At 51.2% G+C, this 19,850-nt stretch overlaps 1 protein-coding gene across 1 annotated transcript in view; it reads right to left on the bottom strand.

Annotated features, from left to right (window-relative positions):
• Nucleotides 1-16,884, bottom strand: part of RIMS4 (regulating synaptic membrane exocytosis 4) — a 50,265-nt gene extending 33,381 nt beyond the window's left edge. The window contains exon 1 of the mRNA XM_081033559.1: nt 16,488-16,884. Within this exon, the coding sequence (XP_080889685.1) occupies nt 16,488-16,584 (97 nt within the window). The 5' untranslated portion in view covers nt 16,585-16,884. The remainder of the gene's footprint in view (nt 1-16,487) is intronic.
• Nucleotides 16,885-19,850: the final 2,966 nt, after the last annotated feature.

Below are 19,850 nucleotides of genomic sequence, written 5' to 3'. Positions count from 1 at the left end.
GCACAAAGGTGCCCAATTGAGCATGGTCACAGGGCTGAAATACAGCCTGTTTGCCCTTGCCAGGCCATACACCCCACTGTACTAGAGAGGGGGAGCCCTTTTCTAATTCATCCTCCTACAGGAAGACCCTTCTTATTTATTTATTTAATCACCCAGGATGGAGGTGATTACCTCCATACAAGCCATGTGTCTGCACAGGGCCCAGGACATGGAACCACGGGGGCAAGGGTGGTCCCTAGGCTGCTCTCACTCTCAGTTCAAAGGATGATGCAAACTTGCAAAGTTCCCCCCACCCCAAATGTTGCAGGGCCCAGGGCAATTGAGGCCCTCATACTTACTCTAAATATTTAAAAGTTATAAATCAGGCTATTAATAAAATATGTTCTACCCTTCCACTCTGACAAATATGCCTCCATAATGACCTTGACAGCCAGGACAGGTTCAAATTTAGAATCCTCAGAGTTCCATGGCTGAATATGGAGTGAGGAGGGAACTGGCCCCAAGCTGCAGTCTGCCTCTTCCCTTTATCATCCCCTCCCTACCCTTAGACTCCACCCTTCCCCCTCTGTTCTCACCTCCACAAACTGTCACTTTGGGGCCACCTATAAGGACAGCAGCAATGGACAGAGTCCATCCTCAGGATGGACCTACAGAAGGGGTCTGGACAGACCCCAGAAGCTGACTCAGAGCCCTATGAGCAGGGAATTCTGGGGTCCCGATACTCAGAACGCTGCCTGGAAAGAGAGAACAGCATGGGCATATCCTGACTCACCTCAATGAGGAGCGCCAGAGAGCAACCCAGTAAAGATCTCAAATCAGGGCACTTCCTCCCGGTGTAAAGGCGGTAATATGCAGCCCATGGTTCTACCGGCAGCCAGGTCTACCACTCACCAAACAGGTCGTGAGAAAACTCAGGAGAGCCTGACCCGGGTTGATTCTTTCAGAGATTGTGGCCCAATTATTACCAAACCCTTTCACAAAGCAGCAGATTTGCCAACCACTTGGGGGTGAGGTGGCATGAGGCCTCTCTCATCTTTCTCTCCCTGCAAGGCCCAGATTTAGGGGTTTAAATTTCCTGGGCATCCCCAGGCATCAGGAGGCCCAGGCCTACTCTGAGCCCCTGCTGCAGCTGGAGACATACAGACCCTGTTCCCAGTTCCTGGTCAGGGCTGGGGTCACAGACAGCGCTACAAACCCAACCTTTCACTGAAGAGTGGTTTTCCTTTATTTTTTTAATTTTAATTTTTTTTTAAGACGTAGACATTCACCTCTGGAGAGAAATTATGGGTTTCAAGAGTTTTTGACAAAGAGCTTCATTCCAGAAATGTAAAGCCGGCATTTTAAATTTGGTTCTTATTCACTGCTGGAAAGTATTAGAATGAAGATTACAAATTTAATAATGTAACACGGCAGGAATTGGCCCAGCCTCATCTCCAGGAAAGTAATGTGTTCCTGACTTCAAACTGGCACTTCCCAGCCTGCCGGCATCACCAGACTAGCCTGGGGACACACTCCTGACTTTTTCGTGTCTTGCGCTCCGGCCCACGCAGCTAGCTAGCCCAGACCCCAAAAGATTGCCATCACCAGAGGCTGGGGATTCAGTGCCGGAATGGTCAGACCCATTCGGGGACAGTCACTCTAACCAAAGGTGCCTCTTGGCTCCATTCTTCCCACCTGCAGCCAGAGAGGTCTTTGCAAACCCCAGATCTGAATCTGTCACTTCACTGCTCGAAACCCAACAGGGGCTCAACTGTCCCTAAGCTCAAGTCCAGGAGTCTTGACTTTAAAGACCTAGTATGATCCAGTCCTGCTACTTCACCAGCCACATGCTCCTTTCCCTGGGTTTTCAAAACACCGTGTGCCAGTCTCAGAGATAGAGAGAAAAAAGCTGATGGTTGCTAGATGGGCGGGGGTGGGGATAAGCGAGAAGGGGAGGGGATTAGAAAGCACAAATTCGTAGCCACAAGATTGCCACGAGGATATGAAAGACAGTATGGGAAATATAATCCATAGTGTTGTAAAGATTTGGTAGGGTATCCAATGGACACTAATCTTATTAGGGAGACCACTTCATGGACGGTGTAGATGCCTGACCACTGCACTGAAACCGAAGCTGAATAATACTGAATGTCAACTATAATTTAACATATATATATATATATATATATATATATATATATATATATATATATGTATGTATATAGTCACAGGAAGTGGAGTACAGCATAGGAAATACAGTCAGTGGAACTGTAACAGTTACATACGATGTCAGAGGGGTAGTAGATTGGGGGAGGAAGGATTATGACTTTGTGAGGGGTGTAAATGTCTAACTAGTACATTGTTTTGTACACCTGAAATAATTTTTTAAAACCCCACTGTGTGCCCACCTCTGCACAGCTGCTAATAATGAGAACTAAACTAACAGAGCACTGACTGTGTGTCACACTGCGCTCAGGGCTTGACAGGTGTCCTCTCAATCCTCACCCCTACCTCGTGTATAGGCAGTAGAGCTTAGTGGTTAAGCTCAGACTCTGGAGTCCGATACAGGGGTGTAAGTCCTGCCTCTGACCCTTACTAGCTGTGTGATCTTGGGCAACATGCTTAACCTCTCTGTGCCTGTTTCCTCATCTATAAACAGGGATGGTGATGGTACCTACCTCACAGAGTAGCTGCGAGGCTCGACCGAGTTAATGGATGCGACATGTCAGAACATGATGGGTGCCGTATGTTAACCATCACCTCCATTTTACAGCAACAGAGACAGAAGCACCGAGTGATTAAACAACGTGGTTAAGATTACACCGTTACCAGTGGGAGCGCGGTCTCCAGACTCTGAAGCCCTCAGTTTTCACCACGACACATCCATTGTAAAACATTTGGAATATGGAAAACGAAGCACAAACTAGAAATCGAAAACTACCCATAATTCTGCCATGCAGAAGCAATTATGGTTAATATTTCCATCCGTGTGCATGAATGTGTGGAGGGAGAGGGGAGAGAAAGGGAAACAGCCACACAGACTGAGAGAATCCAGGATTCAACCCCCCCTCACCCCGCATTCCCATAATTGACTCCCAAGTATGTGCTCTCAGAATTATGGCATCCAGTCACACTCCCCTGCCCTCACTTGGCCAACTCCACTCATACCTTAGATCTTAGCTTAGCTGTCCCCTCTCCTGCCACCCGCAACCCCCCCAGACAGGTCAGTTCTCCCAGCTCCAGCCTTTCTGGCACCCTGTACTGGTCTTGTATGACACCCATCACAGCAGTCATCAAATTATTAGTTGTTACTTTGGTTATGGAATGTCTAAAGCCACCCCCCCTCCACCACCACCAGACTGTAAACTCCATGAGGGCAAAGACTGGGCCTGCCTTGGGTCACCAGCACCTAGAATAGGGCCTTGCCATCAGCAACTACTGGAGGAAGAAAGGAAGAAATGGAGCAGGGAGGAGAATGGGAGAGAGGAAGAATGGGAAGGAAGGAGAACTTTGGGATACAGCTCCAGCTCTTAGCTCCAAATCAGCATCCCCAGTGTGAGATGCCGACAAGAATTACACAGTGCCTGCCCTGGAGGGGCTCACAGTGTGGCCGTGGAAAAGTGATGGAAGCCAGACTGTGCAGGGGCTGGAGAGAAAGAAGTGCAGAGCGCCACCCAAGTGGGCATCCAGGAGAAATGAACAACTCCACCCTAGAGGAGTCAGGTGAGCCTCCCGGAGGAGGCGGCACTGGAGAGCCCTGAAAGGAGAGGGGAGGACACTCCAAGGAGGGAATCACCCAAGCAGAGGCATGGAAGTAAAAAAAAAAAAAACACAAAAAAACAAAACATGAGCAAGACCACGAAGAATGGAGGAACCAATTTTTGCCTGGAAATAACAAATAGCTGGAAAGGCTGGAACTAGGAAGTTAAGTAACCTGGCTCAGCACAAAACTTGTTTTCCTGTTCATCCTGCCACCTTCTCTCCAGCACACTTTCCAAACAGAGCCATGCCCCTGACCCGGGGTGACTGATGCTGTCAGTCTCCTGCCCCATATGCCTCATCTTGACTGTTTCCGTGACTGCTGGCCCGATCCCCTGTTGCCCGTACCTGTATTTCTTGGCCCAAGGGCTACCACTTGTGACAGGTCAGAAATGATGGCAACAAATAACTCTCCGGCCCATTCCCTGTGGCTCTCAACTGAGGACTGATGGAAGTTGGTGTATAAATACCCCCAGCTCCCATGTTCTACTGCAGGGGTCCAGAAACTACCGCCAGTGAACTAAATTCAGCTCGCTGACTCTTTTTGTAAATAAAGTTTTATTAGAACACAGCCTCGCCGACCATTTACATATCATCTGGGGCTGCTTTTGCACTCCAACTTCATAAGTGAGCAGTTGCAAAAGAGACCCTCTGGCCCTCGCAGCCTAAAATATCCACCCTGTGGTCCATTACAGAAGTTTGTTGAGTTCCATTCTACAGCCTCCCAGAAGCCCCCAATAAGACTCAGCTCAGTTGCCCTGAATCAATTGGCAGAAATGGGGTCTCAAATCCAGGTTTTCTTATGACTAATCGAAGGCTCATTCCATGACAAGTCAGCTACCCTTTAAACCTTTCGCCTCAGGCAGCCTGTCGGGTCTCTGCCCACCTCTCTGGAAAAATCCTTCCTAGTATGTGGATCTGGGGAGATCAAACAGGCAAAAACGTTCTGTCACAGCCAAAGGGCTTTCTGTTTTCAAGGTACAAGAAAATCCAGACAGACACCCTTCAAAGAAGTACTCGGAAAGAGGTCCACTAGGAAGCATGAAATATATATACATGTGACAAACATTAACTGCAGTACAGAATGTTGGAAAGACCACAGGTGTTGCAGGCAGGCCTGGATTTGAAGCCCTTGCTACCCTCACTGGCTGTGTGCCCTTGCCCAAGTCGAGTCCATCCAGATACTTGATTCTCCCAGCCCGCCTAATGCAACGATCGCCTCGTAAGACTGTGGAAAAGGTGACCTGAAATCGGGGTGGGCACTGCTCAGCACAGAACTGGCCCCACCTGCTCCCCCCAGGCTGTCGCCAGAAGCTCCTAGACAGCAGGTGGAGCCCAGCCAGATCCCCTATTCCAAGCAGGGAGTCAGTACCCGTGAGTATCTGTTGTGAGTAACCGCGGGTCCTGCCTCATGGCTGCCCCTTCTTTGGGGAACTGCCCTGAGCTGATGGGAGCTGCCTTGTCCCAAAAGTTATGCCCCCATCCCCTAACCTGGGGGACCGCCCACAGCCAACGACGGACTGATATGGGAGCACAGCAGGCCGGGCAACCTGGGATGTCATCCGCTCCCCAGAGCTTCCCACGGATGTCGCTGAAGCCAGCCTGTGGCTTAGGGCCCATCTTTAGCTGCTTCTTTTCCTGCCCATCCTGTATCCCTCTCACCCTCTCACGGGTCTCACCTGAGAGCACTTGCATAGCATATCACCTGTACACGAATCCCGTGAGAACAGGAGGGAAGAGATGTCCCATCTTCTGTATTCTTCTCAACTAGAAGACTGCTGGGAGGAGGCTAAGACTGTTATCCAGATAGACCTCAGAGGTTCTGAGGGTTGTTGCGAGACCACCACAACAAATCAAGTATCACAATAAAGCGTGTCACAATCTTTTTGCTGATAGAGGGTCTTGCCTTCCACGTGTAAAAAACGCAACATCTGAGAAGCACCATAAAGCAACACGCAATGACACAAGGTATGCCTGTACATGTTTCTTTCTGCCTCGCTAGTGGCACCCTCCTGATTCCCATCAGGGCCAGGGTCCCCCGTTGGAAGGTCCTTCTCCCGGCACTCAGCACACCCAACAGAAGCTGGACAGAACTGGCAGCTTCCTAGGGCCAGCTGGCTTGGGGGTGGGTTGGCCAGGGCCTGGGGGGGACCCAGTGGCACCTGGTCCAGTCTTGCTGTTGGGCCCAGGCAGATGTTTCTCATGACATTTGCTGAGGAACTAATTAATTACCATTACAGGCCCCAGTGAGTGACACATCCTCCCACCCACTCCCAGGGAGGCTCCAGGTGGCATTTTTCAGGGACACCAAGTGCTGGAAACACAGGGTGAGGACTCGAATCCTCAGGTACTGATAGAGTCTGGGGTGGCCACTTGGTCCTGGCTGGGGGTCCAGACACATAGGTTCTTTTCCTGGCTTTGCCAGAGATCTGCTGTGAGGCTTTGAGCAAACTGTGCGTTCCCTTTTTGGGCCTCAAGTAAAGATGAGTAGATGACCTTGGAGCGATTTCCACTGTGAAGGCGCTAAGATAGTAATAGCCAACACTTTTGAAACACTTTCCGTGTGTGGGCTTTCTACAAAGCACTTGACAAATGTTTACTCATTTAACACACATGACACCTTCAAGGCAGGGAGGGGCTATGATTAGCCCATTTTACAGTTGAGAAACTGAGGCTCAGAGAAGTTAAGTGACTTCCTCGAGGTCACACAGCCATTAAGTGGCAAAGCCAGGATTCAAATCCATCTGGCTGTAGAGTTCGTATCGTAACCATCAGCATGCTACACTGGCCTAATATAACCTGACTTACCCTCGGACCCTCACAGTGCCTGGCACAGGTCTGGGCACCCTCTAAGTACTTAATAAGAATTTGGTAACTGGAAAAGAAAGAAAAAACTGGTAGCATAAAACCAGTGGTGGTTTATGGGAAGGGGCTGGGTGGCTGAGGTAGGAGGTAGGCTGATGTTTCCTTGAGAGCCCTTTGGTGCTCATGGGCTTTTTAACCAGGTAACATGTTATCATCAGTAATAGCCACAGAAAGGGTCGTAAGAGCTGCAAACCATGTCGCTCCCAGGGAAAGGACAGGAGAGTCAAGGATGGAGGGGCCTGGGACACTTTTCACTGGGTTTCTTTCGTGCTTTTAAAATGTTATAACATCTGCATATATTACCTAATCCAAACAATATGTATTCTTTTAAAAATTATTCAATGATCAATCAGCCAAGGATCAACTAGAGAGAAACGTTGGCAGGAGGGGACGCTCTGGGGATGAAAGTGACAGTGGAGGGGCTATAGCGGAGTGGATAGGGGACTCTAAAGGAGGAGTGGGGGGGCGTGGACAAATGTCCTGTTTTCTGGAAGATTCTGGTTGTATCTAAACCACGCTCACTAGCCTGTCACTCTTCAGATGGGGATTCTCGGCCTGAAAGACAAAGGGAATGGCCAGAAGAGACGCTGAGGTTCAGCAGCTGCGCAGAGACCTCTGGACGCCTCACGCGGCCTCTCGGGCTCCCCGGGGGCACACAGAAAACACCAGCAATCCGGACCGGAGCCAGACACCCCACGCCAGGCTGTGCACTCCCATCTCCCCGCCCTTCCCGCACCCAGGACGTCTACATTGGCAGGAAAGGAAGCGGCTTCCACTTCCCGGATGCCTCCTACATGTAGCACCTACGGTATCTCTAATTCTCACGAGGTAGGAGTTATTCACGCCATTTTGTAAAGGACGAGGCTGAGGCCCAGCACGGTTACATACCACAGCGAAGACACACAGCCAGTGTGTGACAGAGACTCAGACCCAGGTTTGGGGGCCTCCAAAGTCCCTGCTCTTTTGCTACCCGAGTCACCCCGCTCAGAGAGTACTTCCCATCAGTTTAGGACAAGTCCCACCCGAAAACTGTCCGTGCCTTTTCTGGAGACTCTTGAGTTTTATGAGACTGGATGGAAATCTTATCACATCATAAGATTTGTCCCTGCTGCCTCCCATCTGAGCTAAATCCCAACCTTCCCAAGAAAATTACCAGCGACCCCTTTCTGAGAAGTGCTGAAAGAAGCTGACTCAGTAAACTCCCCCGGGAGCACTTCCCAGCTTTTCGCCCCTTTACATGGATGATTCCTTTGATTTACTTCTTCCCAGCAGAGGCCTGTCCTCAAATGAACCTCCTGGTCCAATATCCCACAGAAGGATATTATGGCCTGATGTGTTATTCATGCTGACTCATTTATCAGGTATACAGACGATGACTCCCAGAAGGATTTTATAGGGTCCTACACATTACACCCAGTGCAAAGCAGGGCAGCAGCTGAGGCTCATTCGGTCTGAGACCGTGTAATAGAAACACGTGCCTGAAGATGATACCCACGTAGCGCATTTGGTACCCAATACCCCAGGATCTAAGACACAGGTAGCCAGGAGACACCCCCACTTGAGCATAACCCTCCATTTCTCTCCAGCTTTTCTCTCTAACCCAGTGGTTCTCAAGGCAGAGCCCCTGGCCCAGCAGCGTCAGGATCAGCATTACCTGGGGACTTGTTAGAAATGAGATTTTCAGGTCCCATTCCAGACTGAACAAGAAACTCTGGGGTGGGGCCCAGCAATCTGGGTTTTAACAAGCCCCCTAGACGAGTCTGACCCATTAAAACTGATGGTAATAACCACAATTGCAGCAGCTCCCACTAACAGCACGTACTATGTGCCCAGCATTAAACACAATCTCTTTTCCATAACTGAGAAAACCTTAATTCTACATGCCCAGCGCTGGGCTAGGTACATTTTGTGCATTATATCATTTATTCCTCACAATAACCCTTTGAAGACCTCAACTTTTATTATGCTTCCATTTTACAGATGAGGATATTGAGCCCTAGAGAGTTGAAGCCACTTGCCCAAGGTCACACGATTTAGAAGTGGCAGAGGCAAGATGGAAATTCAAGGGTGTTGGATTCCAAAGTCATGTTCTTTCTGCCCCACTATGTTAGCTCCCCAGGGTCTTTCACAGCTACGTCAGCCCGAGAAGATATACAGCTGGCTCAGGTGAGATTCAAGGAGGAGAGCAGGGTGGGCAGAAAGAGCCCTGCCCGACTCCACAGTACCTTCCAGCTACAATGTGAAAGGAAGCCTTTAAAAGAAATAACCATCGTGTCTAAGGAACAAAAAAGACTCAGGGCGCTGGAGTTCTCGGCCTCTCTCTGACTTTACCCAGCTGAGGGGGCCTTTTTTCTTTCCACTCTAGACGTCAGTTTCCCCACCTGATAATCAATATCATTGTCTACATGACTGAGTAATCTGCCCCCAGTTTACTTCTCTGACCTCATATCCCCTCACCTACTCTCTCTCTAACTGTGCCGGTCTGCTTTCTGTTCCCTAAACACCCAAACTCACACTGACCTCAGGATCTTTGCACCAGCTGTTTCCTCTACACCCTCATATTCCCATTGCTGTCTCTGTCATTTAGGCCTCAACTCGAATGTCACCTACTCAGTGAGCCTTCCCTAACTGCCTTACTTAATGTTATCTCCTATCCTGTTTTATCCCCCATCAATCTGTTTTATTTTCATTCCACTTAACACAACCTGAACTAATTTATTTTTTAATTGATTGCCTGTGTATCATCTGTCTCCCCATGCCAGAACATAAGTCCATGAGAGCAGAAACCATGTCTGCCTTGTCCCGTGATACCATGTTTCCCTGAGAATAAGACCTAGCCGGACAATCAGCTCTAATGAATCTTTTGGAGCAAAAATTAACATAAGACCGGGTCTTATTTTACTATAAGACTGGGTCTTTATAATATAATATAATAAATATAATATAATATAATATAATATAATATAATGTAATATAATACCGGGTCTTATATTAATTTTTGCTCCAAAAGATGCATTAGAGCTGATTGTCCGGCTAGGGCTTATTTTCAGAGAAACACAGTATCTCCCACACCTAGAATACTATTTGGCACTGAGCAGCTAATGAAAGGCTAGCTGAAAGAAAATTACCAAGGAAGAAATACCAAGGAAGAAAACTCAGAGGCCAGAGCCCTTGATCCTTAACACGTGACCCTGGCAAACCACTTTGCCTCTCTGAGCCTCAGTTTCCTTTCTTGCCTAATAAGGGAAATGGACTAGATACTCTCCAAGGGTCCTTTCAAGACTGCCAGTCTTGGAAAGCCAAGCCTGGAACCCGTCCAGTTGGTCCATCCAGAAGCAGCAGCTGCCCCTCCCTACCCCCACCCCCACCCATGTCCCTGCCCAGCCGCCCAGCCCTCTCACTCCCCCCTGGCAGAAACTGTTAATGAAGTGCGCACTGCTAAATGCAGTTACAATTACGGGGGCTAAGAATAAGGTGCTGACATCAGCCTCTTAGTTTCCGAGTGAATCAGAAGGGGCGGGGCGGGGGGGGGGGGGGGAGGAAGAAGAAAAGGGGAGGAGGGATGGCACTCTGGAACTGTCAAGTGGAAATAGCACAGCGTTAAATATAATCCAGCATTGGCCTACATCGGTCTGGAGAGGCAGGTGACGACTGGCCCCCAGGGCCAGGGCAGACACCCGGATTCTTCAAGGAGGCCAGACAGCCCCGTGATGGGGATCATCCAGGAACTGGTGGCCAGGAAGACATTCCAGCGGGTTGGGGCAAACTGTGGTGGGATGGTGGACCCTAAAGGGACACCTCTGAAAGTGAAGAGGCCCATGTGCCCCAGTCACTTGTTTTGACAGCACAAGCACAGCCCCTAGGCTTACACAGCCCTTTCCCACATTTCTCACTTCACGCCAAGAGGCAGAGGGTGGCCGCTGAAGTCAAACACACCTGGGTTTGAATCACCACCATGCAACCCAAGAGAGTCATGGAGCTACTCCCAGCTGCCTGGTTTTTCCTCATCTGTCAAATGGGTACATCCACAATAGCAGCTGCCTTTTGGCTGCTATAGGATTCAGTGAGATCATGGAAAGCACTAAGCACAGCCAAGCAGCCTTTCAATCATGTTATCTTTACAGTCTTGAGAGATGCTCAGAAAAGGAGAATGAACCCTTTTTTTCCAGATGAGGAAACTGAGGCCCCAGAGCCAAGGAGGAATCAAATCCAAACCCCAAGAAATAAACTGGGTGGCGGAATTGAGAGAACTTCAGTGCCGTTCAATCATTCCAGGTGACTGAAGGGTGGGAATTGGAGCTCTAACAGTAAAAAGTGGGATTGACTATAGCCCTGGAAAGGGGGGCATAACAGTGGGGGAGATGTTTACCCGCTTTTGAGCACATTCTCCAAAACTGACACCTTGCTAACAATTCAAAAGAAATACTGACCCAATGGTTGTTAGGGCCAAAGGGAAAAGACATTAGAGGAGGCAAAGTACAAGAAAGGCCCTAAGAAAGGAGAGAAGGTCAGCTGACATGGAAGCTCTCTTATATTCTGGCTCTCTTCCACACCTCAGCCCCACCCTCACTCCACCTTCAACTAGAACTGGCTCAGCCTCTGGGATGGAAGTGGATGGGGAGGGAGACAGCATCATCCCCAAAGGAAGACAAGGTGAATGGACCCCTCCTTCCCCCTTCCCACCGAACCGAACCTGATGGGCCTCTGGCAGCTGCAAACTGTCAAGGAAGCTGAGGCCATGAGTCTGGCAGCACGGGGATGGGGAAGAGGCGGTGCCTAGGGGTGAGAAATCTAAGGAAAGAGCGCGAATAGCATCGGAGCAGATCCTTACGCCCGTGAGCTGTGGAATGGGGGAAGGAGTGAACCTCCAAGCACCTGATTTTTTTCTGAGAGACTTCTTTCAGGATAATTTGATTAAGATAAAGCAGTATGGGTCTATATTCTCATCTCATTCCACACTTGAACTGTGGGAATAATTGGTTCAATTCTTTACCATGCCTCAGTTATCCCAATCTAGAAGAGTTCTGCCCAGCTGTTTACACATAAAGGAAATTACTGCACTTGGTGGTAAACTGGGGAAGGGGCAGAGCGGCGACTGGAAGTGGCTGCCCTAGGGATGAGAGTGGGAATGGAGGCTTTAAAACGTCAACCTCGTGCCCTCAAGTGGCCCTGGCCCCAGAGGATACTTTAAGCCTCCCCCGCACCCCACCACCATTCCCACTTATCCATGTAGCAACCCCTCCAGGGCTGAAGCACTTAGTTCCCACCATCTCAGAGGGACATTTTGTTTCCCAGAAAAAGCTCAGGTCAAATTTCAAGGACAAAAGTTAGCACATGGTCTGGAAAAGAAAACTCTGCCAAATGGATGAAGGGAGGGGGGCAGGAATTGGATCTCTGATTCCCCCTGCCAGGATCTATCTGGCAGGATATGAGTTTCTCCACCCCACAACCCAGAAGTAACTCAAACAACCCCCTCCATTTCCCCTCTGTCCAAAAAGAAAGGGGGTGGACTTCGGTACTAGTTTGTAGGACCCATCCACCATGCCACCCCACCCACCAGATTTGGCCTTTGCAGAAGAGGGAGGTGCCATGAAGGGCTTTCCAGCCCAGAGATGTGGCCCTAACAGCTAGGAGAGGGACCGGTAGCCAGCCGGTGTTGCCATGGCAACTTCCTCCCTGCACCAGATCGAAGCATCCTATGGGCAAATCAGAGCTGGCTGCTCCAGCTTCTCCGCCCTTCTCCCGGGCGGGGGAGAACTAGACGCCAAAACCACTTGGTCAGTCTCTGACCATCCTCAATTCCAGACCCTGATGTAACAACCCCTTTTGGCATTTGCTAGAAACTGGAGACATCTCTGCTCCCCAGCTGTGCCCCAAGGCAGACTGGCAGGGCTGCAGCTGTAGATGTGATGAAAATTAACTGTCAGGAAGAACAGGAAAATGGGGAACTGGACTGCTCCCCACCCTCTTGTTCCTCATGCAAGTCCCCCAAATCCCCATCTTTAAACCACTTCCAAGAAGGAGGGCCCAGCTCTACCTTAATAGCTGTAACAATGCAATAAAATTAGCTTATTAAAAATTATAAAAGCTAGCATTTTGAGAATCAGGATTTCCCCCCTCCCAAACCCCAAAGATTCTTTTCTATAGTCATGCTCAGAAACAAGTCTTACTTGGTAATAAGACAGGTAAGCGTTAACAGGTATTGCAAGCCTACCTGGTGCCAGGTACTATATATATACTAAGCCCTTTACGTAGCACAAACAGCATAATAATCAAAAGCATAAATGCTCAAATCAGATTGTTCAAGTTCAAATCCCAATTCCCTCACTTCCTGGTTGCGTGACCTTGAATGAATATTCTCTCTGTGCCTCGGTTTTCTCATCTGAAAACAGGGATGTTACATGCTAATTCTACAGAGTTGCTAAGAGGAAAGAATTAAACTAACACATGTATTTCAAGTGTCTAGAAGGACGCGTAGCCAAAAGGAATCATCTGTAAAATGCTGACCCTATGCGGTCCATGCTCTTATTTTCTTCCTCATACAGATAAGAAGACCTGAGGTCCTGTGACTCACACCTCCCCCCCCATTACAAACCCAGTGCCAGCAAGGCTGAGTGATGGAGACACAGACACAAAAATGCCCCGAAACGCAGGCCTCTCTAAAACTCCAGCATCTTTGCAAAAAGGGGCAACTAGTAGCGCAAGAAAGGAGTTCTGAGTGCACGGGGAAGGGGGGGGGAGGGGGAGATATCCTGCTCCTTGAGAGGATTTCTAGGAATCTGCAACGGCCAGCATCCTGAGCCCCTGGGTGGCTAGAGAGGGGTAGGAGGGAGGGGCAGCTCCTCTGTGCTTTTGATTGTTACACAAAATGTCCAAACCTCCCAAGCCCGAGGCAGGAAAGTGCTCTGGCCCAGTTAAGGCTAATGAAATAGTCTCCTTCTCACACGGTTCCTCAGGAAACCAGCTGAAGGGTGGCACGTAAGCCATGAAGATGGCTCTGGCTCGATCTGGTTGATGGAAAAGATGCATTTGACAGGAGTCGGAAGCAGCAAAAAGGGGAGGCACCTAGATGAGCCAGAGGCCCTTCAGGGACACACTTCTGAGCCACTAAGTGGACGAGGGGAGGGAGCAGAGAAGAGGATGATAGAGAGAAGCCAGTTCCGACAGCCCTCCTCCCGAAGCGGTCTCTGTCCAGTGTTTGAGAGATTATTCAAACTGCTTTTAGAAATTAGTTCAGTGCAGTTCTGGTCTAAGAGAATAAATCCAAAAGGCTTTTTTAAGGAGAAAATGAATGACTTCGAGAAGAACAAGAGATATTAAGCACCAAGACAACGTTCTCTACTTCAAGTTTTCACCAGACGCTCATTAGTCTTCCGGAAATGAAACTTGACTTTCTCCCTCCCCCTCCCAAACTCGAAGCATCCCTTAAGATAAGCAGACAGTAAGCAGGAGATGCCCAAACCAAACTCTTGGCTGTCAGCCACTCCCTGGGGCCTCCTCACCTGGGAACCATTTTCTACACAGTGAGATTTGGCTTTTTAAAAAATCCTCTTTCAGAGAGAGGGCTAGTGGTTTACTGGAAAGAGAACTGGAAACCTGATTTTAGTCTCGGCTCTGTGCCTGCCTCACTGGGTGACCTTGGGTCACACACACACACCAGGCCTCCAGTCTCACACACACATACATAAATTCTCTCTCTCTCTCTCTCTCTCTCTCTCTCCCATCTGAGGTTAAAAAGGGGTTGGACAAGATGATTTCTAGGTCTTTTCCAAGTGAAAAACTTAAGAATTTGAAGAAACCCGCTGGAAAAAACATCAGGTGGCTCTTTAAAAAAAAAAATCTCTAATATTACATGAAGTTTGACTTAAGTGAAACCAGGGCAAGTCGCCTACAACCAGCAATAATCACCAAGGCATCGGACCCATGACATGGAGCATGACTTTGGAGAAAAATCTAACTGATAGCTCCTACAAATCCATACTCCTGTCCAGCCCGGCTTTTGAGACCCAAGTGGTCTGTTGAACTTCAGGAGAGTCCACAACCATCCAGGGAGGGGTGGGGAAGCCATCTCACCGAGGCTGGTGGGGCTCCCTGCCTCAACCCCCATGCTAGCCTGATTTCTTTCTGATTTTGCTCCAGTGGAGGCCACTGTGTTAGAGAGCCCCTCCGTTCCTCCTCACAGTGCCTTGTCCAGAAAAATAATACAACCCCCCTCTGCTACATCAAGGGGGAAGGTAAGCCTCTGAGCCTCAGTTATTTTTTTCTGTAAAATGATGATTCTGTAAAATGGCTCTGCAGAAACCATCTTTACCCTATCCCCATCTCCAGGTCAACAGCAAGACAGGGGTCTGCCTCACACACCCCCCCCCCCCCCCCCCGTTCACTCACTAGGCCAACAAATTCTTCTGGAGAACCTTCTCCCCCTTTTCCCCAACCTGCCTGCTGCTCCATCGCAAACATGAGTGCGCCCATCACCCACAGCTCCATCCGTGGCTTATCAGATAATGGATTGACCAGACAAGGGTCTCTGCAGGCAGGGAGTCTTAGGCAGGGCCCATGAACTCCCAAAAACTGTGCACAAAATTTTGTGGATGGGCATATGTGTTTGTTTTTGGTTTTGTTTTTGGAGAGATAGTCCATAATTTCATCAGGTTCTCAAAAGTGTCCATGAAGCCATTTTACTCCTCCCCATCACAGACAGCCCTTTTCCCTTTTGTCCCCTGACTGAATTCAAATACTCTCAGATTTTTCAGCTTACAGAATACTTTTAACTCCCCCTTGTGTCTGTGACACTCATCCCATTTTACAGATGAGGCTATCCCATGATATGCCCAAGGTCACAGCTAATAAGTAGCGAAGCAAGACTGGAATCTGATTCTGACTCTTAAACTGGAACTCTGGGGAACTGTCACCCAGGCCCTCTAGCCTCCCCACCTGTTGGTGGATTCGCTTCCGCAGGGCACAACCTGATCTGGAGGCCTCCTGTTCTCTGTCTGGTCCCAGGGCCCCAAAGACCAGGTTTCCCGACATTTCCCCGCCCCTCGGGCTCTGGCTGAGGTTCTGCACAGGCCAGGGAACCAGAGGTTCGCGCCGCTGGATGGTGGCCGGGTTCAGCTCGCCGAGAAGGGCTACTCCAGGGACAAGAGTACCCGGGGTCAGGGGCACACTCCCGAGGCCGCGCAGGTGTAGAGTTGGCACTGCCCTACGCCTCCCCCAAGGACCGGCGAGTGAGAAAGGAGACGACAGGCCGTCACTGGGCCCGGCCCCCCACCCCACCCCCAGGGTCCGCTCCAGTCTGAGAAAAAACCTGGAGTCCAGAGACCCCCGCCTCTAGGAGAAGCGGAGGAGAAACAAATGGGGTGCTAAAGGCCTTGGGCGCAGGGCGGGGGGTCTAGGGCAGGGAGCCTCTGGAAGCATCCAAGACAAAGATGGAGAGGTAAGGTCTGCGCGCCACCTCCGATGGCAGGGGGCGCGTCGGAGCCCCAGGGGTGAGGCCGCCAAAGCCCCGGGGTTTGAGGAAGGGGCGCAAACGAGAGGCTCAGGGCGGGCGGCGGGTCCGATGCAGGGGCAGGACAGGGCCATCCAGTAGGCGCAGGTGAGTAGGAAGCTGGGTCCACTCGACTCAAAGGGCCCACCTGCGGGAAGGGGGTGAATGCAGAGGATCTGGGGTCCCTGGGGGGAGCGGGAGGCTAGAAGGCGCCGCCTCCCGGAGACCCTGGAGTGCCGTAGGTGGGGAAGGAGACCCTGGGGCGCATCCCCGCGCGGGGATGGGGGCGGGGAGGGGAGAGGCCCCCTCTACGGGCGCACCGGGTCGGGTGCAGGGCCTCGGGATCTGGCTCCCGGGACAGCCCCCGGGGTCGGGGGTCGGGGGCGGGCAGGCTTACCCGCGTCCTCGTCGTCGAAGGAGTTCATGCACGGGAAGTAGATGGCGAGCGCCTCGAAGGAGGCAGACAGGCTGAGGCGGCTCTGCGAGCGCTCCATGCCCGCGCCGGCGCCCGGAGCCTCGGCCGCGGCCGCGGCGGCGGGCGGCTTGGGCAGCTTGGCCGCCCCATTCTTGACGCGGAGTACGGCGCGCGGCGTGGTGGCGGCGACCCGGAGCCAGGCCGGGGCTCCGCGGCAGCGGTGGCTGGCGCGGCGGGGCCGGGGGGCGGGCGGCGGACGAGCCGGGAGCCGGCAGAGCGCGGAGCCCGAGGCGCGCGATGCTCCCGGCGACCGTGGCGCTGGCGCTGGCGGTGGTGGCGGCGGCGGCGGCGGCGCAGCGAGCTCCGGCCCGTGGCGCCCTCAGCCGGTCGCGTGGGGTGGGCTCGGAGCCGTCGCCGCAGCCAATGGGCGCTGCCCGGGGGAGGAGGCGCCGCGCTCCGGGGCGTGGGAGCCGGGAGGGTGTGGGTGACACCTCCTCGCCAACCCCCGGTCAGGCAGGTGTGCACCGGAGGGAGGATCGCGCCAGGCTGTCAGCGACCCAATCCCGTGGCCGCGCCCCAACCCCATACTCAGCCTTCATTCAGATTCGCTCCGTTTCAGGCTTCCAGTCCCCCACCGAGACAGGCCTCCCCCAGGGACACAGACGCGCCCAGAAGGGACACACTAGGAATGACCGGCACACAAGACCCTCAGATTCACACAGGAACCCATGGAGGCGCTCACACAGGCACCCACACGATTGTATTCACTGCAAGATACACCACAACCACCCCGACTCAATACACACATCGGCAGAGATTCGCCCGGACTCGCTCATAGAGACACTTGCCAACCAATCCACAGACACCCTCAGCCAGACTCCAGACACCGGGAGACCCACACAGGTAGACACACCCGGGGACATACACAGACTCACATCCAGAGACTTGCAGACACACACAGAGTGACAAGTATGGACACCTTGGGCCACAAAGGGAGACTCTGGGATCCCACACAAACCACAGAGAAGTTCAGGTGGGCACACACACTCTCACGTACCCACACTCCTCACAGACACCCTAGAATTCATACACATGGCACTCCCAGCCTCAGAGGACACACTCTCAGACCTGTACACTGAGACACTCGGTACCCTCCCCCTCAGCGCTGACCCCCCCGCACTGATTCACACATACACACAAACACTGGCTAACACACAGTCATCCTCAGACACAGAGCCTCACAGGGAGACGCAGACACAGTTCAGTGGGCACGCACATGCTCACACTGAGACACAGCCACACAGACTTAGTCATTTCAGTGACAGATACATTCTGATGCAGAGCTGACCTCCGACTCACACACAATGAGACACACTCCACCAGGTTCCCACACTCACACAGACACACCCACATGGACACCTTCAGGGACCCACACACTCAGGTTCTGACACCAGGATGAACACAATCACAGTGGAAAACCTGAACTCCGTTGCCCGGCCTTGACCCAGGACCTGAGGCCTCCATCCAGGCAGGTTCCAGATGTTTAACCTCTGTCAGCTGCTCTGACACCCTCTTTAGGAAGCAGTCTGGTACGATGGTAAGATTCCCAGAGTTTCAGTCCCAACTGTGGCACTATGCTGTCCGGCGTAGGGCAAAGCCCTTTACGTCACCTACCTGTTCCCTCATCTGTACAATGGGAACGGGACCCTCCAGGTTGGATGGTGTGAGGATTAAGTAAAATAAGTTTCTATTGCTGCGTAGCAAACTATGAGGCTTAAAAACAACACGCATTTATTAGTTTGCAACGCCATAGTTCAGAAGTCTGAGCAGGCTCAACTGGGTTCTTTGCTTAAGCTTCACAAGACATCAGCCAGACTGGGCTCTTGGCTGGAGGCTCTAGAGAGGAATCTGCTTCCAAGCTCACTCAGGTTGTTGGCACTGTTCAGTTCCGTGTGGCTGTAGGACTCAGGCTCCCGTTCCCTGCTGGTCATTGGCTGGGCATCACTCTCAGCTCCTAGAAATGGCTGTCTGGTCTTTATACACAGCCTCCTCCATCTTCATGGTCGTCACCAGGATGTGAAACACTTCTCGTCCTTTGAATCTCTCTAACTTCCCTTCTGCTTACTAGCCTGAGAAAACGTTGCTTTTAAAGAGCTCACATGATTAGGTTAAGCCCACCCAGGTAATCTCCCTTTGTCATGTAATGTGACATAATCACAGGAGTGACATCATATACACCAGTTTCACCCACATTTGGACAGGAGGCACTGATAGCAGGGCCAGAATCTTTGGGGTCATTCTTACAATTCTGCCTACCACCATATGTAAAACACCTAGCACAGTGCCTGGCACAGGTAAATGTTCCTGTTCCCTCCCGTCTTCCCAGGAACCAGACCTAGACCTTGAAAACAGCCTGGTGGAGTGCCTGGTATGGTGGTTAAGGGTCAACCCCCGCCCCCCAATCATCCCCATCTTGGTGATTGGCAGCTCCATTTTTCCCCATTGTTCAGGCCATAAATCTTGGAGTCATCTCTGATTCCTCTCTTTCTCTCACCTATCACATTCAATCCATCAGCAATTCGATACCCAAAATGTATCCAGAATCTAATCTAACTTCTCTCCACCACACAACCTCCCTCCCCCATTACTACCCTAAGCTAAGCTGCCATCATCTCTCAGCAGGAGTCTTGCAGCAATCTCCTCTCTGGTCTCTATATCTGCCCTTGGCCTCTACAGCTCATCTGTGCCCAGCAGCCAGAGGGCCCCTGTGAAAGCTGAAATCAGAGGCTACCGCTCCTCTGCCCAGAACCCTGCTGTGGGACCCGTGAGGAATGGCTAAGAGACCAGCAATGAGCCAGCCTTTAGAGCTTCAGATTCAAGCTTTTCCACTTATCAGTTAAGTCCCTTTGGTGGTTTTAAAACATGTGTGCGCATTCTCTGTCTTCCCATTTAGAGGAGTGTCTATGTCTCCTGCCCTTAAACTGGTTCAACCGTCGTGATTGGCTTGTCACTGGTAGAATGCAGAAGAAGTGATATGCAAAATTCTGAAGCTAGGTCAGAAAGTTTCCTGCAGCTTCTTCCTGGCTCACTAGGGTTATGCCCTTGCGAGGAAACCAGCCTCCAGGTAAGAAGTCTGACTACTCCAAGATGGCTGTGCTGGAGAGGCTGCAGGAAGCCCAGCTGACCTCTCAGCCGACAGCCAGCATCAACCACTAAGCATGTGAGTGAGTGATCTTGTGTGTCCCACTTCAGTGGAGTCCCAGCTGACATCTGATGACAACTGCATGAAAAACACTCAAGCAAGAGTTGCTCAGCTAAGCCCTCCCCAAATTCCTGACCCACAGA

This window comes from Rhinolophus hipposideros, assembly GCF_964194185.1.
Source record: "Rhinolophus hipposideros genome assembly, chromosome: 22".
Taxonomy (NCBI): domain Eukaryota; kingdom Metazoa; phylum Chordata; class Mammalia; order Chiroptera; family Rhinolophidae; genus Rhinolophus; species Rhinolophus hipposideros.
Note: the sequence above shows the minus strand (reverse complement) of the source record. Positions and strands in the feature narration are given on the sequence as shown.